The sequence below is a fragment of the Pantherophis guttatus genome, chromosome 10, assembly GCF_059756535.1.
Source record: "Pantherophis guttatus breed Tessera chromosome 10, ASM5975653v1, whole genome shotgun sequence".
Taxonomy (NCBI): domain Eukaryota; kingdom Metazoa; phylum Chordata; class Lepidosauria; order Squamata; family Colubridae; genus Pantherophis; species Pantherophis guttatus.
The window spans coordinates 28,970,215-28,995,351 of NC_142072.1; the positions used below are offsets into that span (position 1 = coordinate 28,970,215).

General features: G+C 44.2%; 1 protein-coding gene across 1 annotated transcript in view; it reads right to left on the minus strand.

The window, feature by feature from the left end:
* Positions 1-2,800: 2,800 nt before the first annotated feature.
* The window catches only part of CSF3R (colony stimulating factor 3 receptor), a 72,351-nt gene continuing 50,014 nt past the window's right edge, over positions 2,801-25,137 (minus strand). The window contains exon 16 of the mRNA XM_034413167.3: positions 2,801-5,045. Within this exon, the coding sequence (XP_034269058.3) occupies positions 4,533-5,045 (513 nt within the window). The 3' untranslated portion in view covers positions 2,801-4,532. The remainder of the gene's footprint in view (positions 5,046-25,137) is intronic.

Here is a 25,137-nt window from a genome sequence, read left to right on the forward strand (position 1 = left end):
CAGAACATGGGGAATATGAATATGTGTTTCTTTTCCAAATCTGAGGTCTGTGTCAAAAGGTACGTTTTCTGGCTGAATTGAGTCCTATGGCCAATTCTGAGTTCCGCCTTCATCTAACTCCTCAGGGAAAGCTCAGGTCTGCAATTCAGTGTGTTTGGGGCTTTACAGACCCTGGGGATCATGAATATGTGTTTCTTTTCCAAATCTGAGATCTGTGTCAAAGGTTATATTTTCTGGCTGAATTATGTTCTACCGCCAATTCTGAGATACGCTTATATAAATACTTGAAAACATCATGTTTCAGTCCATTGTTTGGGAGTATAGGAATTCATATCTCAGGGAAGAAATTTTCTGCAAGGAAACCAAAGACACACAGAATTCTTGTATGGTACTTATTATCAAACATCCTTATCAACTTAAAATACAAGTCAACTTATCCTAAAACACATAAGTTTTTCACCTGGGCTACATAGCAATTGGTAGGACTGCATCTCCATCTAGTGCTGAAATGGGAGGGGATTAAATCCAGCACTGATAAGGTGCAATTTTAACTGACTGCAGACCAAATTGAAAGCATAAAAGTACTTGCGCTCCAAATTGCAAAAAGAGATAGGAATTATACAGTAAAATAAGAGTTTGCCTGGCTAATATAGTAGTAGCTTTGAAGATACAGTGGCTAAGTATCAGTTGCTGGAGGATTAAGTAAATTAAATTGAATTCCGATGGGAATTATTGCAGGATGAAGCTTCTATCCTGGGCAGCATAGTTAAAAAAAATATAAACCTCCTTCACACATTTATTGGCACGTTGGGAATGGATATATATATATATATATAAACTTCAAATATATATATATATATATATATATATATATATATATATATATATATATATATATATATATATATATATTTGAAGTTTTATTGAATAAAGAATATATTACATTTCAAACTCTACGGTTCGGCAACGTGTAGTCATCTTGTATATTTACATATATGGAATCTAATCAATTATCTAAGTATTATACAATTCATACATAAATTCTGTGAAATTGAATACATGATACAACAATAATATATAGATTGATTAATAATTGTACATTGTCCTAATGAGAATTAACTTTTGCATTTATTTTTCAACCACCTATACCACAGATCCCAGATCGTATAGAATTCTGTGTCTTCCTTTCCATTTAAGACATACGTTAATCTGCACATTTCTGCACAGTCCAATACTTTATTGACTATCTGTTCCTCAGTCGGACATCCTTTCTCTTTCCAGCAACTGGCATAGGAGAGTCTAGCAGCCGTGATGATATGAATAATCAGATATTTCTTTTCTTTAACAAATTTCCGTTTTAGCACTCCCAGGAGATAGATTTCAGGTAAAAAGGTAATATCCTCATTTAATATTTCTTGGACCCATTTTTGTATTTTTTTCCAGAATTTCCTCGCTTCCTGGCATGTCCACCACATATGGTAGAAGGTACCTTGGTGGTGGCCACATTTCCAACACTTGGGACTTGCATTCGGATAGATCTTTGCAATTCTAGATGGTGCTAAATGCCATCTGTACAGCATTTTATACTGATTTTCCTTATAGCTTATTGCTCTTGTCAATTTAAGATTGCTATTCCATATCTCTTCCCAATCGTCTAAATTTATCTTTGAATCAATATTTTTTCCCCAAGCAATCATTTCATTTTTAAGTATTTCTCCTTCTCTATCATAATCGAGCAGGTAGGAGTATAATTTAGCTAATAGTTTATTCTCGTTGCCAAGCCATATCTTGTCAAAGCTATTTATTCCCGCTTCTATTCCCTCTTCCTGTTTATCTTTCCTATATCGGGATTTTATCTGTAAATAGGGCCACCAATCTATATGGATCCCTTGCTCTTTCAATGTCTCATTAGATTTGAGGTTACCGCTATTGTCTAAAATGTCTTGGTATGTAAACATTTTCTCTCTGCTTATTGTGTTTGGGTAAATCATTAGGGCAGAGAACCGGTTGTTAAATTATTTGAATCCCACCACTGCACCCATCTCCCTTGGATAGTTGTCGGGTGTTGGTAAATGCTGCGGTATCACCCAAAACATTCAGTTGTGTCCCCTTTGACGGAGTGTCAGGTTAAAGAATGTCACCCAGAGGGACCAGAAAACAAGCCTTTCCTGTGGCAGTGTGCCCCCTTCCTGTGCCCCCTTGGGACACCATACTCTGACCTCCACTAAAGTGGAGCCTTGGTCTGCTGAGTCTTTGGACAAGCTTTAAAGATCCAATTCTGCTCTCAAGGGTGGGAATGGGTACAGTAGATGGAGCCTTCAGGGCACTTTTAATTCATTGGATTTGTTTTTACCTTTGTGGACTTTTTACGCCAGGGGTACCGCTTGGAACTGGGCCCTGCAAGCGGCAGGTGTGTCCTTGTGCATGCAGCTCCATTTCCACAAGTGGCAGGCACTCACACGTGTGTGAAGGTCCATTTGTGCAAACCTGTGGCAGACAAATGGAGCTTCATGTGCGCACGTGCGTGCCCACTGCTCACACAAATAGAATGCACATGGCTGCTGCTTGTGTGGAGCCATTTCCTCTCCCTCACCTCCCCCCCACAAAGCTGGAAAGGTTGGGGGACACTGTCTTAGGCTTCATATATTGATTGGTTCTTGTGGTTGATATTTTACATGTTTTGCTGCCCAAAGTCACTATGGTGATATGAGCAGCCGTGCAAATCTATGTAAATCAGTGATGTGTCAGTTAATTTCTGGCTATGTGATAGGAAGAAAAGAATAAGGAGTTTTCCTCGGAGTTCAGATGAGGACAATACAAGAGCACCTTTAATGTACAGTGTTTTATATACATGATAAATAATAGCAGCAGTTGTGGAAAAAGCATTTCGAAGGGATGAGGGAGTTCTCCAAATGAGCCTTCTCTTTACCATTCCTTGGTGTCCTCTTGTAGCCATCCCGTGTCTTTGACTGAGTCCTCATTGCAAGTCAGTCAGAGACCATCATAACAGACGTAGACTGACCAGGAAACAGCTACTTCTTTCTCACCCTTCTTCATGCCCATTGCTTCCTTCTACTCCTTCCTTTATATCCGGCTAATGTGGGCATGCTGAGCTGTGGCTCTTCTTGGCTGGCACTTCTCCACAAGCATCTACATCATTTCAATAGCTGAGAGAATTCTTCTGTGGACGTTTGGCAGTTTAGGGGATGGTCTGCATGGTCCTGGGTGGCAAAAGACCTTCACTTGACTTAACCAGTAACCAAAATGGTACAGAAGTCCTGGGTAATGGAGACATGGGCCTTCCTGCCAAGATTGCTGAACTCTGCTCTCTTTTGGGATTCCAGATTGGGGAGTTCAGTAAATATTGGAACCGTCAATAGAACTTATAGCTCAAAGTTGAACTGTGGAGTCCTTAGTACTCTTGGCTTATTTGCCTGCAGACATTACCCAACTAGGTAATAACATAACAGGCGGCAGCTGTTATGACCAACACACTTTGTATATCCAGTGACAAAAGAAGCCACTGGGAAGGAGGATGTCCATTCTACAGGAGCGGCTTGAAACAAGGGCTGTGGCTCATCTATTCAGATTTTTTTTTTTTTGCTTTAATTTATATGCTGCCCTTCTCCAGAGACTCAGAGTGGCTTACAATGCGTTAAGCAATAGCCTTCAGACTTTTGTATATTTATACAAAGTCAGCTTATTGCCCCCACAATCTGGGTCCTCATTGAAAAGATGGAAGGCTGAGTCAACCTTGAGCCTGGTGAGATTTGAACTTGCAGTAATTGCAAGCAGCGGATGTTAATTACAGTGCTTTAGTCCACTGTACTACAGGCTCATCTACAGAGCAGAAGTCATGAGAACAGAGGATATTCAGCAAGACTGAGTTTCTAACAGTTGCAAAGAGATGATGCAAAAGTGGGGGTGGGGAACTTACAGACATTGGGCTGCATCTACAGCCCTTGTAGCACCATGAGTTCTGCAGATTGGGAGTGGTGCAGCATTTGTGTTTTGAAGCTGTAAAAATGTTAAATGTTAAGACACCTAATTTTTACCTAATCTCTGAACTTTGTTCTAGCACCTCCAAATAGGCTGGTTCCCATCCCTGGAGATGCCCTCAGGTCATCTCAGTGCCTCTGGCAGGTTCTGAAGCAGAAGCAGAAATGAAAATCCAACACTCACACCTCCCTGAGGTTGCCTTCTACTCAACTCCAAACTTGAGGTCTCCAAACTTGGCAACTTTAAGAGTTGTGGACTTCAACTTCATGGCTGGCTGAAGAATTCTGGGAGTTGAAGTCCACAAGTCTTAAAGTTCCGAGTTTGGAGACCCCTGCTCTAAACTAAAGCATGGCTGTTTCCGAGCCTGCAGAAACGTGACTCTTCCTTGGGAACACTGCCTATCTTTCCCACCTTCCTGGACACATTATAGTCTCAAACACAAAATAATGGCTCTCAGGGAGGAGAAGGAAGAAGGGAAGATCAAAAAAGAGTAGGCCGCTCCCTCTTGCAGCCCTGTGACTCCAGCTGGGTCCTTAAAGCTGTCGGAAGTCGCAGAGGTCTTCGTCGCCATCAATTTTGAGCCCCTGCAGCAATGGGAAATCCAGCAAGGCCCCATCCAAGAAAACCATCTCCTCTTGGAAGCTGGAGGGGGTGGCTCGCTCAGGCCGGTCACTGTGGAACCACAGGTTCTTGTAGGACTTTGGGCTGGGGTTCAGGCTGTGGAGCAGAGGCTGCCTGGAGCTGGAGCGTATATAGATGGTGGGCGAGACTTCTTGCTGAGTGCGGCAGCTGCCCCCCAGCACCTTGGCATACTGAACAGACTCTGGGTTATTCATGTAGGAGGTTGGCCCCGAGCCCCCAGTTGGAATGGCTCCTTTGGCTTCATGGGCACCACAGTCGGAGAGGGCTGCTGCGCTGTCCTCCGTGGCTGGGCTGGGCTCACTCTTCCCACAGGAGAGGCACTTCTTCTCATCAGTTTCAATCACCAGGATGGCAGACACGATGACGGGGCTGAGTTCGCATGCCTTGGGGGCCTGCAGGGTCTCCTGTAGAAAAAGACAGGAGAAGGAACGATTAATTATGGCAGGGTGGCCACTAAGGAAACCTAGTCCTGGCTGAGTCCAAAGGGGTGGGTGGGTAGTCCTTGTTTACTGACTGCCTTATTTAGTGACTGAGGTTACAACAGTAGACAAAATAGTTTTGTGATCTGTCCTTGTACAATACTCACATGGTGGCTATTTGTGTGCTTTGCAACTAGCTTGCCACAAGCAAAGTTAACAGAGAATGCAGAAATAAAAGCCAGTTTGATCCAGTGATGAATGTAGCAGGCTAGAAAGAGGGAGACTGTGAGTTCAAGTCCTTCCTTAGCCAGCCAGCTAAGGAAGGACTTGAAAGCCAGCCAGTTGGGTGACTTTGGGCCAATCACCAGGAGATAGTGAGTTCTAGTCCTGCCTTAGACATGGAAGCAGGTTGGGTAACTTGGGGCCAGTCACTCTCTCTCACCTTACCTCACAGGGTGGTGGTTGTGGGGAAAATCGGAGGAGAAAGGAGTCTTAGGTATGCTCCCCACCTTGAATTATTTGTAAAAATAATAAAGGTGGGATAGAAACAAACAAATAAAATCATAAGTTGTGGTCATGTGTGACCAAACAAGATATCAGGTCATAAGTCACATGATTTTCAACTTAGCAATTGCTTGATTGGTCTCAATTGCAGCCACTACCTTACCCTCTGGCTATACCAGCAAGCCGTCTTCAAGAGACGGGTTCCCTGGAATGGCTCTGGGGAAACTGGGGAGACTCCAGTTCTTACTGAAGGTGAGAATCTGTCAGGTCCCATAGATTCCTATCAGGATGCTACCATTCTGGTGGGGAGGGGGCCTGGGTGCATTCTTTAGTTTATAACCTTCTTCCTGGTGCCTGTCTATCCTGTGCTTTGATTTACCTTCCTGGAAACAAAAGGTGGGGGGTATCTGTTTTGTCTCAGCTCCTCAAAACAGCTTCTTATCACCTTCTCAGCCTGCGATTCTCAAAACAACCACACCTGTGGATTGACCTATTCAACATAGGACTGAGGGGAGCAGTCTCTAACTGTTTTAATCTAATGGAATTGCACCGGAATCCTCAGATCCTGCATTCTTTGTCTTGCTATCACTTTCTTTTCAATAAAAGATTTCTTTTGAAATGCCAAGTGCTTCAAGAGTTCTACTTTCTTGAGCTGAGAGAAGAGGCAAGTCCTTACATAAAGCAGGATCTGCAAAAGTGGTCAACCCGGAGAAGCACTTGTTCTACCGAGGGGACCCTGCAAACCATGTCTGAGCAAAGCAGCAAGCACGGAGAGGGAGTGAAACCTCTAGCACCGCCCAGCCGGATGCAATCTCTGAATGTCCTATTGAAGATGAGGTTGCTCTGAAGCATCCCACAAAACCAAGATGGTTGATTGGAGTGGGGAAGAAAGACAATTGGGATGGAAGAACTAAAGGTGTCACCCTCACCCGAGGTGGCTGGTGTTATGTACGAATTGGCTAGAATCTACATAAGTTTTCATGCTCGCCATGGATTGGCTAGAATCTACACAAGGTTTCATGCTCACCACTGATTGGCTGTCCGGACCGTGGGAGATTTAACCTGCTGTCATTGGCCAGCTGGTCTGCCTGGAGCTCCTTAAAAAGGTGAGCTCCAGCAGCCCAGCCGGCAGAGCGCAGTCACATCTTGCTGGAAATAAAAAGGTGCTGAATTCACTAATGACTCTCGCCTGTTGCCTTGCGCCGATCTAACACTGGCAATGAAAGACAAAAGGGACCTGAGAACCTCCTTGTGAACCATGCAACTGTCTTGGAACAAGGACCTCCGACCACCTGCACAAATGGCATCGCAAGTATCGCTGGCCCCAGCAATCTTCGACCTGCAGACGGAAGACTGGCACACATACATGCACCGTTTCAGAATGTTCCTGGAGGCCAACGATTACTAGGACAGGCCAGACAACAGGAAGCAAGCGTTATTCCTGATCTACTGTGGCACCAAGATCTACAAAATGGCACAGATGCTGATCGCCCCAGCAGATGTGGAGACCGTCACCTGGGCCACCCTGCAACGTGCCCTGGAAGGCCACTACACACCATCCGCCATCCCCATGGTCAGCCGAAATGAGTTTTACCACCGGTGCCAACGAGAGGGAGAAACCATCAATGATTTTGTGGCCAGCCTCCGGGAGATCACTACCAGGTGCGAGTTCATAAATCCCGAAGAAATGATGAACGACCGGATCATCCTGGGGATGAGGGACCTCGCTCTATAAAATAAACTGTTGATAAGGAGAGGGGTCTCATTCAAGGACGTTGTTGAGGAGGCCAGGGCTGCAGAATCATCAGACAACTTGGCAGCAAACGTAAGGAAGACCAGTGGGGTGCACCACACATACTGGGAGCCTGACTGGTCAATCGAAGTCCTTGAGTATGATGATGACTGGGACGACACAGACAACACCATCCACCGCATGTACCCAGAAAAGCGGCAGAAACCCAGGGATGCGAAGAGCAGCCAGCCACATTGCCCAGGCTGCATGGGTTTCCACACAAGGGCGGCTTGCCATTTCCGGGATGCAACATGCCGCCGATGCCAAAGAAAGGGCCACATTGCCGAAGCCTGCAAAGCACCCCAACCCATTCCCTTTCAGTCAAAGCCTATAGCCCCATCAGGAAGACCAGAAAACCCTAGAGCCGGCCAGCAATGGAGCAGATGAAGAGAGGACCAATACCAAGCTCCCAGAGAAATCCATCACACAACTGTGGGACACACAGATGCATTTGAGCAGGAGAAATACCACGCAGTCGTGAACATAGAAGGGGAACCATGCAAAATGGAGCTGGACACAGGGTCATATTTTACAATAGTATCCTGGCAAACAATCAAGAAGTTGAACCCAGCCGCAAGCAGGAAGTTCCTGAAGCCGCCAAATGTCCGCCTGAATGACTATCAAGGGAACCGGATAGAGGTACTAGGCAGAATGAAGGTCAAAGTAACGTTCCACAAGTTCCAAGGCCAGCTGCTGCTCACGGTCATTGGCAGCCACCGGCCCTCACTGCTGGGAGTAGAATGGTTTAAACCCCTGAGCCTGGACATCACCGGACTGCACAGCGTAACCACCCACGAACTGGACCAGCTGTTAGCAGAGTTCGTGGACATCTTCGATGAGGGTCTAAGTAAATATACGGGGAAACCCATTTCATTTAACCTAGACCCCCATGTGACCCCCATCAGGCTCAAACCCCGTAGGGCCCATTTGGCCCAAGGTTGAGGAACAATTAAACAATGTTCCTTGTTCCTTGTCCTTGTCCTTGTTCATTGCCCAGGGAATCCTCATGCCAACCGACCACGCGATGTGGGAGACTCCCATAGTCACCCCCGTGAAGCCAAATGGGTCCGTCCGCATCTGCACAGATTATAAGTGTACACTGAACAAGACCCTTCAGCAGAGTGCGTACCCAGTGCCCATGGTGCAACATCTGTTGCATTCCGTAGGAAGCGGGAAGATATTTGCCAAGCTGAATCTTGCCCAGGCCTATCAGCAGCTGTCAGTAGACGAAGCCACCGCTGAAGCACAAACCATAGTGACTCACAGGGGGGCATTTAAATGTACCAGGTTGCAGTTTGGGGTCAGCGTAGCCCCAGGACTTTTCCAGTGCCCAATGGAGCGGCTACTGCATGGGATCCCAGGAGTGGTGCCATACTTCAATGACGTTTTTATATCAGGGGAGTCAATAGGCCAGTTGATGGAACGTGCGCGTGAAACCTTGGGGAAGTTCCAGAAAAAAGGACTCAAAGTGAACCCTAGTAAATGCAAAATTGGCGTAAGGCAGGTAGAGTTCCTGGGCTACCTAATAGATGGGTCAGGCATCCACCTGACTGACAGCAAGATGAAAGCCATTAAGAACGCCCCCACCCCGAAGAATAAGGCAGAACTGCAAGCCTTCTTGGGACTGTTAAACTTTTACAGCAATTTTTACAACAGAAGGCCACCATTGCTGAACCGCTCCACAACCTCCAGGGGAAGACAACATGGTGGACCTGGGGACAGAGGGAAGACCAAGCTTTTGCAGCTGTGAAAGACCTCCTCTCGTCCGACAGCATCCTGATCCAATATAACCACACGTTGCCGGTTCGGATCCCCTGTGGCACCTCCCCTTTCAGAATTGGGGCAGTCCTCAGCCACCGCCTACCAGATGGAACAGAAGCACCGATAGCATACTACTCCAAGACCCTGTCATCGGCCGAGCGCAACTACAGCCAGATTGATAAGGAGGTCTTGGCCGTGGTGGCAGGGATCAAGTGGTTCCACGAGTATGTATATGGTAGGCATTTCAAGATTGTAACCGACCATAAGCCCCTATTAGGACTCCTCACCAGTAACCAACAAACCCCGCCATACATGTCCCCGAGGATGACCAGATGGGCCATTTTCCTCACGGCGTATGGCTACGAGCTGATACACTGCCCCAGCAAAGACATCAGCCACGCCGACGCTCTCAGCCGCTCGCTGCCTGCTGCCAGAATCAGTGGAAGACCCCGCACCCACAGTCCAAGTGCTGTTGATCGACATTGACCTGGCCAGCCCAGTGACTGCCAGAGACATTGCTGAAGACACCCAAAAAGACAAAACGTTAAGAAAGGTTCTGAACTGGGTGTTGAGGGGGTGGCCACAGGAGAACCTGGGGGAGGAATTCAAGAGTTACCACAGCAAGCAAACCGAACTGTCAACCATTAAGGGCTGTTTGCTGTGAGGAGAAAGGGTCGTCATTCCCCAAAAGCTTCAGAGGCGCACCATGGATGCCCTGCACATCGGACAACCTGGGATCGTGAGGATGAAGGCGTTAGCCCGGAGCTACATCTGGTTGCCCCAGATGGACAAGGACATTACCGAGTAGGTGGCCACCTGCAAACCCTGCCAGGGGACACGACCAGCGCCACCACGGGCACCCACTCATGAATGGGAAGCGGCCAAGGGGCCCTGGTCCTGCATACATATTGACTTTGTAGGGCCAGTAGAAGGACAGATGTTCCTGATTGTCGTGGACACATACTCCAAGTGGCTAGAGGTGATCATCATGCAGACAACCATGACAGAAGCCACCATCTGAGCCATCTGACGGCTGTTCGCCACCCACGGTCTACCCGACGTCCTGGTTTCCGATAATGGCCCACAGCTGACAGCCAAGACCATGGAGGCATTCCTTGCAGAGCAAGGGATTTTATTAAGTTTTTCAGGTTAAAATCAACATGAGACAAAAACATTGATTATACATAAAAACAAAAACCATACATTCCCCTCCCTCCTTCCCCCATTCATAACACTAAACATACTAACACGTCTATCCGGGCAGGTAATATTCCTGCCCTCATTAATAAATAATTATGCCCACAACACAGAATAAAATAAATAATCCTCAAATATGGTTTCCATACAATTATCTTTCAATCTAGATAGGTATATCTCTCCTCATGTTGACTTATACCCTCACTTCATCTCAATCCTTTTATTCAACCACCGATACCAACTGTCCCAACTTTGAAAAAATTCAGAATCCTCTTTTTCTTTCAACATATATGCCATTCTGTCCGCCTCAGCACACTCTAATACTTTATTTATAATTTGGGCACTAGCCAGTATCTCTTTTTCTTTCCACTGTTGGATGAACACTATTCTAGCTGCGACTAAAATATGTAGAGTGAGATACCCTTTTTTCTTACTCAGCCCCTCTGGACGAATACCTAGTAAATATATCTCAGGTTTCCATTGGAGGTCCACATTAGTAATTTCCTTAATCCAATTCCTAATCCTTCTCCAATATTTCTTTGCCATTATACAAGTCCACCATTGATGGAAATACATACCTCTGCTTTCCCCACATTTCCAACATAACTCTGATGCACCCGGAAACATTTTAGCAATTCTTGTTGATGGGAGGTGCCACCTATACAATATTTTATATACATTTTCCTTGAAAGACGTTCCCGTAATCATTTTAATATTTTCCCCACACATTTGTTGCCATTTTTCTAAAGGAATCAAGTACCCAAAATTCCTCCCCCAGGCAATCATGGTATCTTTTACAACCTCCTCTCCTATCATTCACTCAAGCAATTGTGCATACATTTTGGTTATGTATTTATGGTCCTCTCCCAATAATGTTTTATCAAAACTCTGTTCCATCACATATATCCCATAATTATCTCTATCTCTCCTATAACGAGATTGAACTGTAGCGTAGGTCCACCAATCTAGCCTGATTCCTTTGTCAGCCAAATCTCCCCTAGATTTTAATATCCCTTGAGCATCCACAAGATCTTTATATCTAAAAATTTTATCCTGTTTAAGAGCTGTTGGGTATGTCATCGCTTCTGTTGCTGAGAACCAGGTTGGAATCTTAGTATAGAATTTTCCTTTGAATATATCCCAGGTTTCCAGCAATATTCGCCTTAGGTAATGTCTCTTAAAATACTTATACTGTTGCGCTTTCTCTTTCCATAGCAGTGCATGCCAACAGTGTTGTAGGTCGTGCCGTTCTAAATCTAATAAAGACCTCCTCTTCAATAGCATCCAATCTTTCATCCAGGCCAGCAGTGAAGCTCCATAATATAGTTCCCAGCAGGGGAGGCCGAAGCCCTCCCTCTCTCTATTATGCTCTTGTAACATTTTGAGCTTCACTCTAGGCCTTTTCCCCTGCCAAATAAATTTCAGCACGACTCAATCCAGACTTTTAAAAAACCTTTTATCTAGCCTCGCCGGAGCTGATTGAAATAAAAATAGCCATTTAGGCAAAATATGTGTCTTAATTGCTGCTATCCATCCCATCAAAGACAATTGTAAATTTTTCCACTTCTCCAAGTCTCTTGCAGTCTGATCATATAATTTAACAAAATTATCTTCCTTAATTGTAGAGCACCAGGCTGTTAGCCAAATTCCTAGATATTTAATTTTATTTACAATTTGAACATCCAATTTAGATTCTAATATATCCTCATCTTTGGAATATTTTTGAGCAATATCTTGGTTTTGTCCTTATTCATTTTTAACCCAGCCTCTCTACCATATTCTTCTATCATCTCTATCAACTCTGGGCCCGACTCTAAAGGGTCTTCTAGAATGAAGACAAGGTCGTCCGCGAATGCCTGTATTTTAAATTCCTGCCTTCGTACTTTAAGTCCTTTAATTGCTGGGTTATTCCTAATTTCCCTAATAAGAGGTTCCAGTGTCAGAATAAATAAAAGTGGAGAAAGCAGGCAACCTTGTCTCGTACCCCTACTGATTATAACCTCCTTTGTTTTTTCCCCATTAACTAAAACCCATGCCACCTGGGAAGTGTAAATTGTTTGTATCGCCTGAGTAAACTTTTCACCAAATTCCATTTTACGAAGCTGGGTTAACATAAATTCCCAACTCACGCTGTCAAATGCTTTATAAGCATCGAAAAAGAGAAGTGCCATCTGTTTGTCTGAATGGTGTTCATAATACTCAAGAGCATTTAATACTACTCTCAGATTATCTCTCAACACTCTATGCGGTAAGAAACCATTCAGGTCTCTATGTACGAACTGATTTTAAAAAACTTGTAGTCTTTTTGCTAAGATGGATGCAAACAATTTATAATCAGCATTAAGCAAGGCTATTGGTCTATAATTCTTAATATAGATCGTATCGGCTCATATGTCTCTTCCCAAGACTTTGGTATTCGTCCATCATTCAGCACTTCGTTAAAGACATTGCACAAGTGGGTCCCGATCACTTCCCAGATTACATTATACACCTCTACAGGCAGTCCATCTGTTCCAGGGGTTTTACCACTCTTCTGTTTTTTCACACTTTCCTCTATTTCCCTCTCTGTTTAGCATATCTCTTATCTGATCTGGTACCCCTGGCAAGTTCTCTAGGAAACTGAATTGCTTTCGACTGGTGTCTTCTCTTTGATATAACTCCTGAAAAAATTCATACACCACTTCTTTTTTCCCCCCAGTATTGGCCACTAAATGACCCGATTTATCCCTTAACTGGCCTTAATCTTTCTGCTTTCTAGTTCGTTTTTTAATCTGCTTCACAGCCATCTTCCCGCTTTATTGGCATATTCAAAATAATTTTGCTTTGCTCTCCGGATTTTTTGCACTAACTCAGCTTGGTCCAATAAATTCATATGGTCCCTTGCCAATCCTCTTGCTTCTTTCGCTATCTTATCTGTCGGTTCCTTTTGTAATCTTATTTCCCATTTCTCCAACCTGTCTGCCCATTCTAGTCTCTCCTGCTTATCTTCCTTCCATTTTTTGGCCATATATTTAATCACGACCCCTCTCACCACTGCCTTAGCCATGTCCCATATTATTTGTAAAGATGTATCCTCTTGTCTGTTTTCCTGGAAGAAAAGAGCCAGCTCCCGTTTTAACAACTCCACAAAATCCTTATCCTTGCACAGTTCTGCCCTCAACATTCATTATCCTGTGCTGCGCTCTCCTTTCCAGGCAAGCATTAAAGGGTTGTCATCTGCCCAATCATTCCCTAAAATTTCAACCTCCAGTACCATTTCTCCTACTTCCAATGACATCCATATCATATCAATATTGGCGGGACCATGATTTATGCCTGGGAGTGAAAAAGGTAAACTGTTCCCTTATCGGATAAAAGTTCCGCCACATATCCTGTAGTCCAAATTCTTCCCTTAATTGATTCCAAATTGCCAGCAACGTCTTCCTACCTTTCTTTTTCACTTCCCCCCCCCCTTTTCCAGATTTATAATCCTTCTCTCTATCCATTATAGCATTAAAATCCCCCATAATACAAATATGTTCATGCTCTAATTCTACCAATTTTTTATATACCCTTTTATAAAACTTCCTTTGATTACTATTAGGGGCGTAAATACCCACCAGGAAGATACGTCTACCATACATTGTTACTTTAATCATTAACAATCTTCCCTCTTCATCCGAGTATATCTTTTTAGGTTCTATATAAGTTTGAACATAAATTGCCACACCCCGCTTCTTTTGGTCGGCCAGAGATACGTATAACTCACCCAATCGTGAACATCTTAATAAATCCATATGTTTCTTCCTAATGTGGACCTCCTGGAGACATTTTATACCAGTTTTTAATTTTTGTAATTTTGTTTTATTGGAGCATTTAGTCCATTAATATTAATCGAAATCAAATTTCCAATCTTCTTCATATACTCACTTCGCTATGACTTTCGCCTTTGTTGTTTGTCTTGTTTCTCGTCGGGTTCCTGGGATTTCATCTTCACTTATATCACTCTTTCCTCCTTTCGTTGTCTCTTTCAGTTTCCCGCCCTTTTCCGTTCTGTCACTCTTCTGGTTCTTGCAATTCTTTTGTTCCAGTTCTTCTTCACTACCGGGTTCACTTGTATTAAACTGGTTTTCATAGAAATCATGTCCATCTCGAAGGTTCTCAATCTTCACTCTCTTTTCCTGCCACGTCATCATCAATCCCTCTGGGAGCAACCACCGATAAGGAACCCTATATTTCCTTAATTGTTCTGTCAAGAACTGGTATTTCTGTCTTTGCTCACGAACACGTCGTGGGACCTGCTTTAATATCACAATTTCTCGGTCCTTATAAGTAATCTTTTGATCCCTAGTGCTCTGATACAGTTCTTCTTTTAACGATTTTTTGCTAAATCGGATGTGTATTTCACGAGGTAATTTATTCCGCCTAGTATAATTTGTATAGACTCGGTAGACCTCGTCTATATCGCGCTGTACCAATTCCTTCTCTCTTCCAAGCACACCAGCTACTATTTCCCCGATTATATCTTCAAGCTGCTCGTCTTTCGCTTCCGTCACTTTCTGAAATCTAAAATAGAAGGCAGTGCGGTCCATCTCCAAGTGAACTATCTCCCCTTCCAACTCTCAATTTACTTGCACTAATCGTGCTTCACATCTGTCCATTTTATTCTTTGATTTCTCCACTTTTGTTTCTACTCGGTCAAATCTTTGTTCATGAGCCACTAATATTTCTTGAACTTCCTCATATTTTGAGTGGATGTGCATGATTTCCTGCTTGATACTTGCCATTTCCTCCTGCACATCTTCAAACTTTTTCATTGTTCCTGATTCTTTGTAATAGTGTTTTGTACCATCTGTAGCATATTTTGAAGTTCCTGTCCTCCGACCCCTTTTTCCGGAGGTCTTACATTGTCCATTGATCCTCTTAATGCTGGAGATGTCACCGTGGGGGTAGGCACCGTTGAAAGGGTTAAGATCTGTTCTGTCCCCGTCTCACACACGCACACCAGCAGTCGACCAAGAGTTAAAATAAACCAGCAGACAAGAATTTCCTTTGATAACAGAATTGGCAGCAAGCCAATGGCTGTTTGCCAAAAGTTTTTACTTACAAAGGGAGGTTTATCTCCTCCGACCGAAAACATCAAAGTAAGTCCACAAAAGCCAAAGAATAGTCAAGTCCAGTCCAAAAATCAATCCAAGCAGAGCATATAACAAAGTTCCAGAAATGCAGAATGACTTGCTAGCTTTCAGTTTTGTCCGTCACAAAGCCTGAATGGCCACTACACCCCCTTTTATCCCCTGTGGGGTGTGGTCCAGTGACTCAGCTTAATCTCTTGCACACCTCCTTCTCTGCTGTGCGTGCTTGTCTTTCCGACCCTGTCGGGGATCCAGCCAAGACTTATCTCCATCGCTGTCTAACTGCGGCTGCTCGGAAGTGCCTGGCTCCTGGCCTATCTCTTCTCCTTCGGAAGACACCTGAGGCATTGCCAGAGAGGAGGGTCCTGGAGAGGGAGGCCTTGCCAACTCTTCTCCTTCACTTTCGGAGTCTTCTCCCTCCGATAAGACAGGCTCGGGGGTCGGAGTCACAACAAGAACTTCTTCGTCACTGTCGACATAATTGCAAGCTTCCACCGCCTACCCCACTCTTGCATACACTGGCTTTTTATCCAAAAGGATTACAAAGTAATTTCAGAGTTAAGAGCCAGAAATCCAATTTTCTACTCAATTCAATTCCCCAGAACCAGAAATCGTGTGCAATGTCTGAAAGTGAATCAGCCAAAAAAACTTTTTCCTCTTTTCTTGCACAGTAAATTTCCAAGCCACCACAGAGTGGTGTATTGCCTCAGTTTCAGTTAGATCAGCTCTTCCTACCTCTTGTCCCAACGAAGCTCTTACTATTCAGCACTTCCAGAGAAACTCAAAAATGCAAGTCACAATGGCTCCTTACTAACTATCAAGCCCAGGCAAGTCTAATTCATGAATATAGAGAGTCCCAGGATTTTCCACAAGACACTTCAGTCACAGCACTCTTGAAAACACCCACTCTGATCTTCTTAAAAGGTAATCTTAACAAGTACAGCCTCTGCCGCCACTTAATCACTCCAGCCTGTCAGTCGGTTTGCCGCTTTCAATGGAGCCTCCCACACTCCCTCTCGTCGGCTTTCCCTTGTACACACACCTCTCCAAGCAGTCCGATCCCAGCATGGATTCCTCTGCTTCACTTATCTCTGTCTTGTGGGCAAATCTTCTTCCACTGGGCCCGAGCCTGGCTTTGGGGCTACCATCTGGAACGCTCTCCCCTCACTGGCATCCCGAGGGGGGATTTCCCTTCACAAACCCCCGCTGATCGCACTTCGGTGGGCTCGCTAGAGCTTTTCCTCTACTATACCCATCCCAACGAGGTGAGCAGTGGCCAATTCATGCTGCTCGGCGGGTAAAATCCAGCTAAGGGAGCAGGAGCGATCCACCTTAGCTGTAGTCGCCAGTGATGTCATGCCCAGAAGTCTGAATCTACATAAGTTTTCATGCTCGCCACAGATTGGCTAGAATCTACATAAGGTTTCATGGTCACCACTGATTGGCTGTCCGGACTGTGGGAGATTTAACCTGCTGTCATTGGCCGGCTGGTCTGCCTGGAGCTCCTTAAAAAGGCGAGCTCCGGCAGCCCAGCCGGCAGAGCGCAGTCACATCTTGCTGGAAATAAAAAGGTGCTGAATTCACTAATGACTCTCGCCTGTTGCCTTGTACTGATCTAACAGCTGGCAACCAGGCTGGAAATGTGAGCTGGACGCCTTGTGGGAAGAGGAGGACCTGGCCGAGGAACCGGCCAGGGACGAGTGACTTAAAAGACACGTCATGCGGTTTGTGATGGAGGCTTCTGAGAACCTGAGAGCTCAGGGGGAATTGGACTGCCAAGAGGGAGGAGATGAAGCATCAGCAGCTGCTGATGAAGCCAGAGGCTCCACCCCAGGTCTAACCCACCACATGCAGCACCGGTCCATGCAAATGCCCTAGGCTGGCAAGAGCCCCACAGCTAGAACGGAAGAGTGGGTATGAAATATAGTCATATTGTATGCGACCCACAGCAGTTGACATACATGCAGAAATACAAGTGAGATTTCCAAATGCAGGGCGCCCAAGTCAGAGTTGTCACCATGGCCCTGGAAGGAGCGGCAGCCAGGTGGATGGTGACCCTCCACAATGCTGATGCCCCAGAGTTGCGGAACTTCAACTGTTTCATGATGGCACTCCATTGCCGCCTAGCAGATCAGAAGGCCCATGACCGGATCAGAACCGTGAAGCAGGGTCACCAGCCGGTGACTGAATACAAGAGTTCTGAGACCTCACCTGCTGAGTTTTGGATAAAACTACCAAAACCAAAGCTATACAGCATGTCCCCAAGGGAACTCAAGGAACTGCAGGCATTTATAGATAAGAACTTAGCCTGGGGGGGGGGGTTTCATTGAGCTGGCCTGACCCAAAATCGTGGCCCCAGTACTGTTCCGGGAGAAGGATGAGTCTTTGTGCTTATGAGTGGATTATAGTAGTCTGAATGGAGTAAGCATGGAAAATGTTTACTCCCTTCCCCTGATGAAGGACATGTTGGCTCACCTCTCCAAGGGAAAGATTTTCTTGAAGCTAGATGAGTGAGGCCTATTAGAGGGAATCATGGAAGGGGATGAAAGCTTTATGCAAAACTTTCAAAATGTGAGTTTCACAAAGAGAAGATACACTACCTAGGATATAGAATCTCCCACAAAGGTGTAGAAATGGACCCTGGAAAAGTGCGGGCAGTGGTGGAATGGGCCCCTCTCTGCACATGTAAACAGCTGCAGATTTTTTTAGAGTTTGCCAACTTCTACTGGCAATTCATCCAGACTTTCGCACAAATTGCACAATTGCACTTCCAATTTACTGAAACCTAAAGGGGGGGGGATTAAACCCAAATCAAGACAGCCGCTGAATTGGACCATGGTATGTCAAGTGGCCTTTGAAAACCTAAAGTGGTTGTTCTCAGCAGAACCAGTGCTGAAGCACCCAGATCCAGAAAAACCTTTTGTCAACCAAGCAGATGCGAGCAATGTAGCAGTCGGCGCCATCCTCCTCCAACAAGGCCAACTACAGCCCTGTGCATACACCTCCAAAAAACTAACAGACACAGATGGGCTGTTTGGGAGAAAGAGGCGTATGCTGTTCAATGGGCTCTCCTTACATGGAGATATTTGTTGGAAGGGAATAAAATCCCTTTCCAGGTCTGGACTGGCCACAAAAATCTGGAGACTTTAAGACCACATGGAAACTGTCTCCAAAGCAAGTATGCTGGGCCCAGTATTTCAAGCGCTTTGACTTCACTCTCAAATGCCTTCCTAGGGCAGTGGTTCTCAACCTTCCTAATGCCGCGACCCTTTAATACAGTTCTTCATGTTGTGGTGACCCCCAACCATAAAATTATTTTCGTTGCTATGTGTGTATATGTCAGCGATGGTGAACCTTTTTGGCATTGTGTGCCAAAAGTCCGAGCATGTGAGCGCTCGTGCACTCTCGCGTGCCAGCATCCATAATGCAATGCAAGGTCTCAGCCTGGCTGGCATTCAGAGTTCATTCTGAAACACAAAACTTTTGAAAGAAGAAAAATGGAAGTGTTCAAAAAGAGAAGTTTATGCCAATATTATTGATTTCATTTTCTTTTTTTTTAAATAGTCTTTATTTACATTTTCCATTAAAAACAACAGAAAAACAACACATCGTATAAATAACAAACAACACATCATATAAATAACACACAAGACAATACAACAAAAAGCCTTGGTAGTACAGTGGTCTAAAGCACCCTGTTATTAAGACCAGCTGCCTGCAATTACTGCAGGTTCGAATCTCACCAGGCTCAAGGTTGACTCAGCCTTCCATCCTTTCTAAGGTGGGTAAATTGAGGACCCAGTTTGTGGGGGCAATAAGCTGACTTTGTATAAATATACAAAAGAATGAAGGCTATTGCTTAGCACATTGTAAGCCGCCCTGAATCTCTGGAGAAGGGCGGCATATAAATCAAATTAAAAAAAAAAAAGGAACCTGGCATACTTCTATGTAGTACCTTAACAACCTAATATTCGGTACTGTATATCCATATTATATTCCGGAGAAGACAGAATAACTTATATACCTTTATACATCAATTAGGTCTATCCGACCTCACTTTACTTGTACAGTATAAATTTCTCAATATATACAATTCCTCATCTAGTGTGGGTTATAATTTCCTCTCCTCTAACCACTTATAAAATTTTTCCCAAGATAAACATGTTTGTGTTTGGTCTCTGTCTTTTAGTTTTTTAGTCAATTTATCTGCTTCCGCACATTCTAAAATCTTCTTTATAATTGCCTCCTCTGTTGGGATATTTTGATTTTTCCAAAGTTGAGCATATGCCAATCTCGCTGCTGTGATAATGTGTAGTGCAAGATACCATAAGTCTCTTTTAATATTTTCCGGCTTGGAACTGAGCAGGCATGTCTCTGGTCGCCATTCAATCTTTTGCATTAAAATCTCGTTAAACCATTTTTTTATTTTCCCCCAAAATTTTACTGCTTTCGGGCACGTCCACTACTGATGGTAATAAGTGCCATGCTCCCACCCACATTTCCAGCATTCAGCGGACTGTCCCGTAAACAATTTAGCTAGTCTACCGGGGGGAATATGCCACCTGTATATCATCTTGTAAATATGTAAAGCCGTAGACACAACTAATTTCATATTCCCCCACCAAATCTCTTGCCATTTTTCTAAATGTATTGGATTCCTTAACTATTTCCTCACCTATCTCTATTCTCATGAGCAATTTATAAGTTTTCGAAATCATGCCTTTTTCTTGACCCATCAGAATTTTGTCTAATTCTTGTAACTCACCATTAATACCTTTCCCATCTCTATCTTTTTAATATTTAGATTGGATCTGTAGGTAGGTCCACCAGTCCACTTGCAACCCTTGTGAATTTAATTCCTGTTTCGATTTTAATTTCCCTTGTATGTTCAACAAATCCTTATATATTAATTTTTTCGCAGGGTTATAAAGTTTGGGGTATGTCACTGCTTCTAAAGGTGCTATCCAGCATGGTGTTTTAGTATAGTATTTTTTACTAACTTTTTCCCAGTTTCGAATTAAGATATTTTTTATATAATGTCGGGTGAACCATTTGCTTTGTGGGGTATTATCACGCCAAAGTGCCTTATGCCAACCTTGTTGTAGGTCAAAACCTTCTATTTTAAGAAGACGGCTATTTCCTAAGGTAATCCATTCTTTTACCCAGGCTAATAAAGCAGCCGAGTAGTAGTTCTCCCAACATGGTAGACCTAGGCCTCCTCTTTCTTTTATCTCTTGCATCATCTTTCTTTTAATCCGTGGTTTCTTCCCCTGCCAGATAAATTTAGTTATTATTTGGTTTAACTCCATGAAAAATTTTTTAGGTAGATTCACTGGGGTGGTTTGAAATAAAAAATTAAACTTTGGTAAAACGTAGGATTTAACTGTTGTTACTCGTCCTAGGAGTGAAAGTTGTATTTTGCCCCATTTGTCTAAATCTTTTCTTGTTTGAATTAATAGTTTATTATAATTGTCCTCCTGTATGCTTGAACATCTGCTGGTTAGCCAAAGTATTTAACTTTATTAACTACATTTAATCCAGTCACCTCCTGTAAGCCTTTCTTAGGTTCTTCTAAAATATTCTTAGTTAGTATATTTGTTTTCTTTTTGTTAATTAGTAATCCTGCTACCGCCCCAAATTCTTCAATTGTCTCTAGTAGATATAAACAAGATTCTATGGGCTCTTCCAAGATAAAAACAATATCATCCGCAAAGGCCTGGGTTTTATATACCTGTTGTCCAATTCTAAGGCCTTTCTTCGTTCCTTATTTTACACAATAATGTTTCTAATGATAAAATGAAGAGTAAAGGGGATAAAGGACAGCCCTGTCTTGTGCCTTTACCAATAAAAAATTCTTCTGTCAAGTCCCCATTTATTAGTAGTCTGGCCATTTGTTTAGAATAGATAGCTTTGATTGCGTTTATAAACCTCTGTCCAAAGCCCATGTGTTCTAGCTGTAGTAATATAAACTCCCAATTGACTCTATCAAATGCCTTCTGGGCATCTATAAAAACTAGTGCGACCTGTTTGCCTGGGTATTCTTCATAATATTCCAATATGTTTAACATGACTCTCATATTATCTCGTAATTGTCGTGATGGTAAAAATCCATTTTGGTCGATTTGTATAAATTCATTCAGAAATCCTTTTAATCTGTTTGCTAAAATTGTGGTAAAAATTTTGTAATTTGAATTCAGAAAAGATATTGGTCTGTAGTTTTTTATATCTGTTGAAGGGGGGTCTTCTTTAGGAATTAAACTAATATTAGCCTCTCTCCATGAGTGGGGGATTTCTGTTTTTCCAGCGACTTCGTTAAATAGATCTTTCATATGTTCTCCCATAACCTCAAATATTGTTTTATATAACTCCGCTGGAAGCCCGTCTGTGCCAGGCGTTTTCAGATTCCCCTGTTTCTTTACTGCTTTTTCAATCTCCGCTAAAGTAATTTCCTCTTCTAGTATTTCTTTCATTAAGTTAGATATCCTGGGTAAATCCGAATTCTCTATATAATTTTTTATCGCACCTATTGGAATCTCCTCTCTTTTATATAATTCTTTATAAAAATCCACTGCAATTTTTTCTTTCCCTTTTTTGTCTTTTATTAGGTTCCCTTCCTTGTCTTCTAATTGGTCAATTCGTCTAGTCTGTTTTTCTTTTTTTAATCTAAATGTAAGCCATCTTCCTAGTTTGTTAGCTGATTCAAAGTGTTTTTGTTTTGCTGCCTTTATCTTATCTTTCAATTTATCCAATTCCAAGAGATTAAGCTGATGTCTTAGTAATATTATCTCTTCTTTTTCTCCTACAGAAAATAGGTTGTCTTGTAATTGTTCCTCAGCTTTTATTAATTTACTTATTAACTCACCCATTTCTTGTTCTTCTTTTTTGTGTTTAGTGGCCATATATTTAATACTAAGACCTCTTATAAAGACTTTGGCAGTGTCCCAAATTATTTGAAGTGGCATTCCCAGTGTTTTGTTCTCTTGAAAGAAAAGGGGTATTTCTGTCTTGAGCTTTTGTATAAATTCAGTCTCTTTTTGTTAAGTCCTCAGAGTTATGTCCGACCTGTTGACGTCACTGTTGCCGCCCTGCTCTAATTGGTTAGGACGCAAGCAGGCTCATTGCGGAAAAACTCAGTTATCCTATTGGTTCCTTCCGACTGACAGACTGCTATTTAAGCAGCTGTCAGCCGGGCATGTTGTTGTTCTGTTGTATGCAAGTTAGAAGTTGATTGGTTATTAAATAAAGAGTTGTGTTATGCAAAGCCGAGCCTCTGCATCCTGTTTGTTCTCTAGGACAGAACAAGTGGCGATGAGGATGGGATTGTCCTGAGGTGTCGGCTGCGACACCGTGATCTCAGAGCTGAGCCGCCTCAGCTACAGGTGCCTTAAGCTACGAGTGACAGAACGTCACTTACAGGATCACAACTCCAGTGTTTATTCACCATGTCCACCTTCTTGCCGGCTTTCGCCCCATTCGTGCCAGCATCGAAGACGTGGGACATGTATTTAGAGAGGTTCGAGTGTTTCCTCCAAGCGAATGACCTGACAGGTCTGTCAAGTGCACGGAAACGGGGCTACTTCCTTAGCTCATGTGGGAGCAACATTTTTGGAACTGCCAGGGCCCTGGCAGCTTCTCAGCAGGTTTTTGATGTGCCGTGGGAGATGTTGCTTGATAAACTGAAAAAACATTACTCCCCAGCTCCATCCCGCATCGCACGGCACCACGCCTTTTGGCAAAGGGCACAGAAGGCAGGGGAATCTGTCAACGATTATATGGCCTCCCTACAGTCAGCTGCCCTGCACTGCGAGTTCCGTGAGCTGGATGAAATGCTGCTGGACCAGTTAGTGTGCTGCGTGAGAGATCTAAAGCTCCAACGGCGATTGCTGGCCCGTTTGGACATCACCCTTCAAACAGCCCTGGACGAGGCTAGGGCAGCGGAAATGTTCGACTGGTCTGCTGCTGAAATCCAACGCTTTCAGACCAGCACTGCGGCTGCCGGAAACCCCTCCTCCTCCGTCCACTGTGAGGTTTCTGACACAGATGAGTCATCTGAGGAGGACGGGGCGGTAAGTCGTCTTAAGACGAACCGACGAAAGAGGGGACTGCCTACGGGAAAATCACCCTCCGGCAATTGCCTGGCTGTGGCAGAGACTACAATAGGGTGGACTGTCGCTTTAAAACTGCCATCTGCCGCCATATACCTGTCGCGGGTCTGTAAAGTGGCTCTTCCCACCGCCATGGTTCCGTCCGACAACTCGCGGAACCGTCGCCCGGGCAGGAAGGTGGTGCACCGCACTGAACACTACGAGGTATTCCATCTTGAGGAACCCTGTGACATCACAGTGAACCACGCCACTTCCACAACGTCAATTAAAAAGATCTACCTCACCGTCACCTTGGAAGGCGCTGCCTGCTGGATGGAGGTCGATACCGGGTCTTCCAGGTCCCTGATTTCGTGGTCAACGCTCTCCCGGCTGCTGCCCCATGCTTCTAAACGGCGCCTCAAACCCTGTCCCGTGTCTCTCAAAGATTACCAGGGATGGGCCATCCCAAGTGTTGGCTGTGACACCTTCCATGTGTCTTATGAGGCATTTTAAAAAAAATTTGATTTATATGCCGCCCTTCTCCGGAGACTCAGGGTGGCTTACAATGTGCTAAGAAATAGCCTTCATTCTTTTGTATATTTATACAAAGTCAGCTTATTGCCCCCACAACTGGGTCCTCAATTTACCTACCTTAGAAAGGATGGAAGGCTGAGTCAACCTTGAGCCTTGGCGAGATTCGAACCTGCAGTAATTGCAGGCAGCTGTTCTTAATAACAGGGTGCTTTAGACCACTGTACTACCAAGGCTCTTTTCAGCAAGTTGCCTTTAATCATAGTGAAGGCCGACCTCCTGAGCCTTCTAGGGCTCGATTGGTTTGCCGCACTGAATCTCAACGTCTCCAGTGTCCATTCAACTGCTCCTGACGCTACAGCCGTGTTGGCCTGCGAGTTTCCTGATGTGTTTGCTGATGGCCTGGGTAAATATACAGGGCGCCCAATCTTTTTCAATTTGGATCCCCAGATGGCACCAATCCGCCTTAAACCTCGAAGGGTGCGGCTTGCTCTCTGACCACAGGTTGATAGGGAATTAGATAAGCTGGTGGCTCAAGGAATATTGGTGCCCGTCGATCATTCCAATTGGGAGACCCTGATAGTGATTCCCCTTAAGAGGGATGGGTCTATTAGAATTTGCGCTGATTACAAGTGCACCCTCAATAGGGCATTGCAGGCCAACCCTTACCTGGTCCTTGTCGTCCAACACTTACTTCACTCCCTCGGCCATGGGCAAATATTCGCCAAATTAGATTTATTGCAAGCCTACCAGCAGCTTCCAGTCGACAAAGCTACGGTTTTGGCTCAAACCATCGTCACGCACTGGGGTGCATTTAAATGCACCCAACTCCAATTTGGAGTTTGCGTCGCCCCGGGATATTTTCCAGAGCCTGATGGAAAGGCTCTTGCAAGGCATCCCTGGGGTGGTGCCGTATTTTGATGACATATTCGTTTCTGCTTCTAACAACTTGGAGCTAGCCTCTAAGTTATGAGTCATCTTATCGCACCTGCGCACTGCTGGACTTAGGTTTAAGAGGGAGAAATGCACCATTGGGGTTCCTCAAGTTGAGTTTCTCGGGTTCCTGATTGATGCCCGGGGGATACATCCCACCC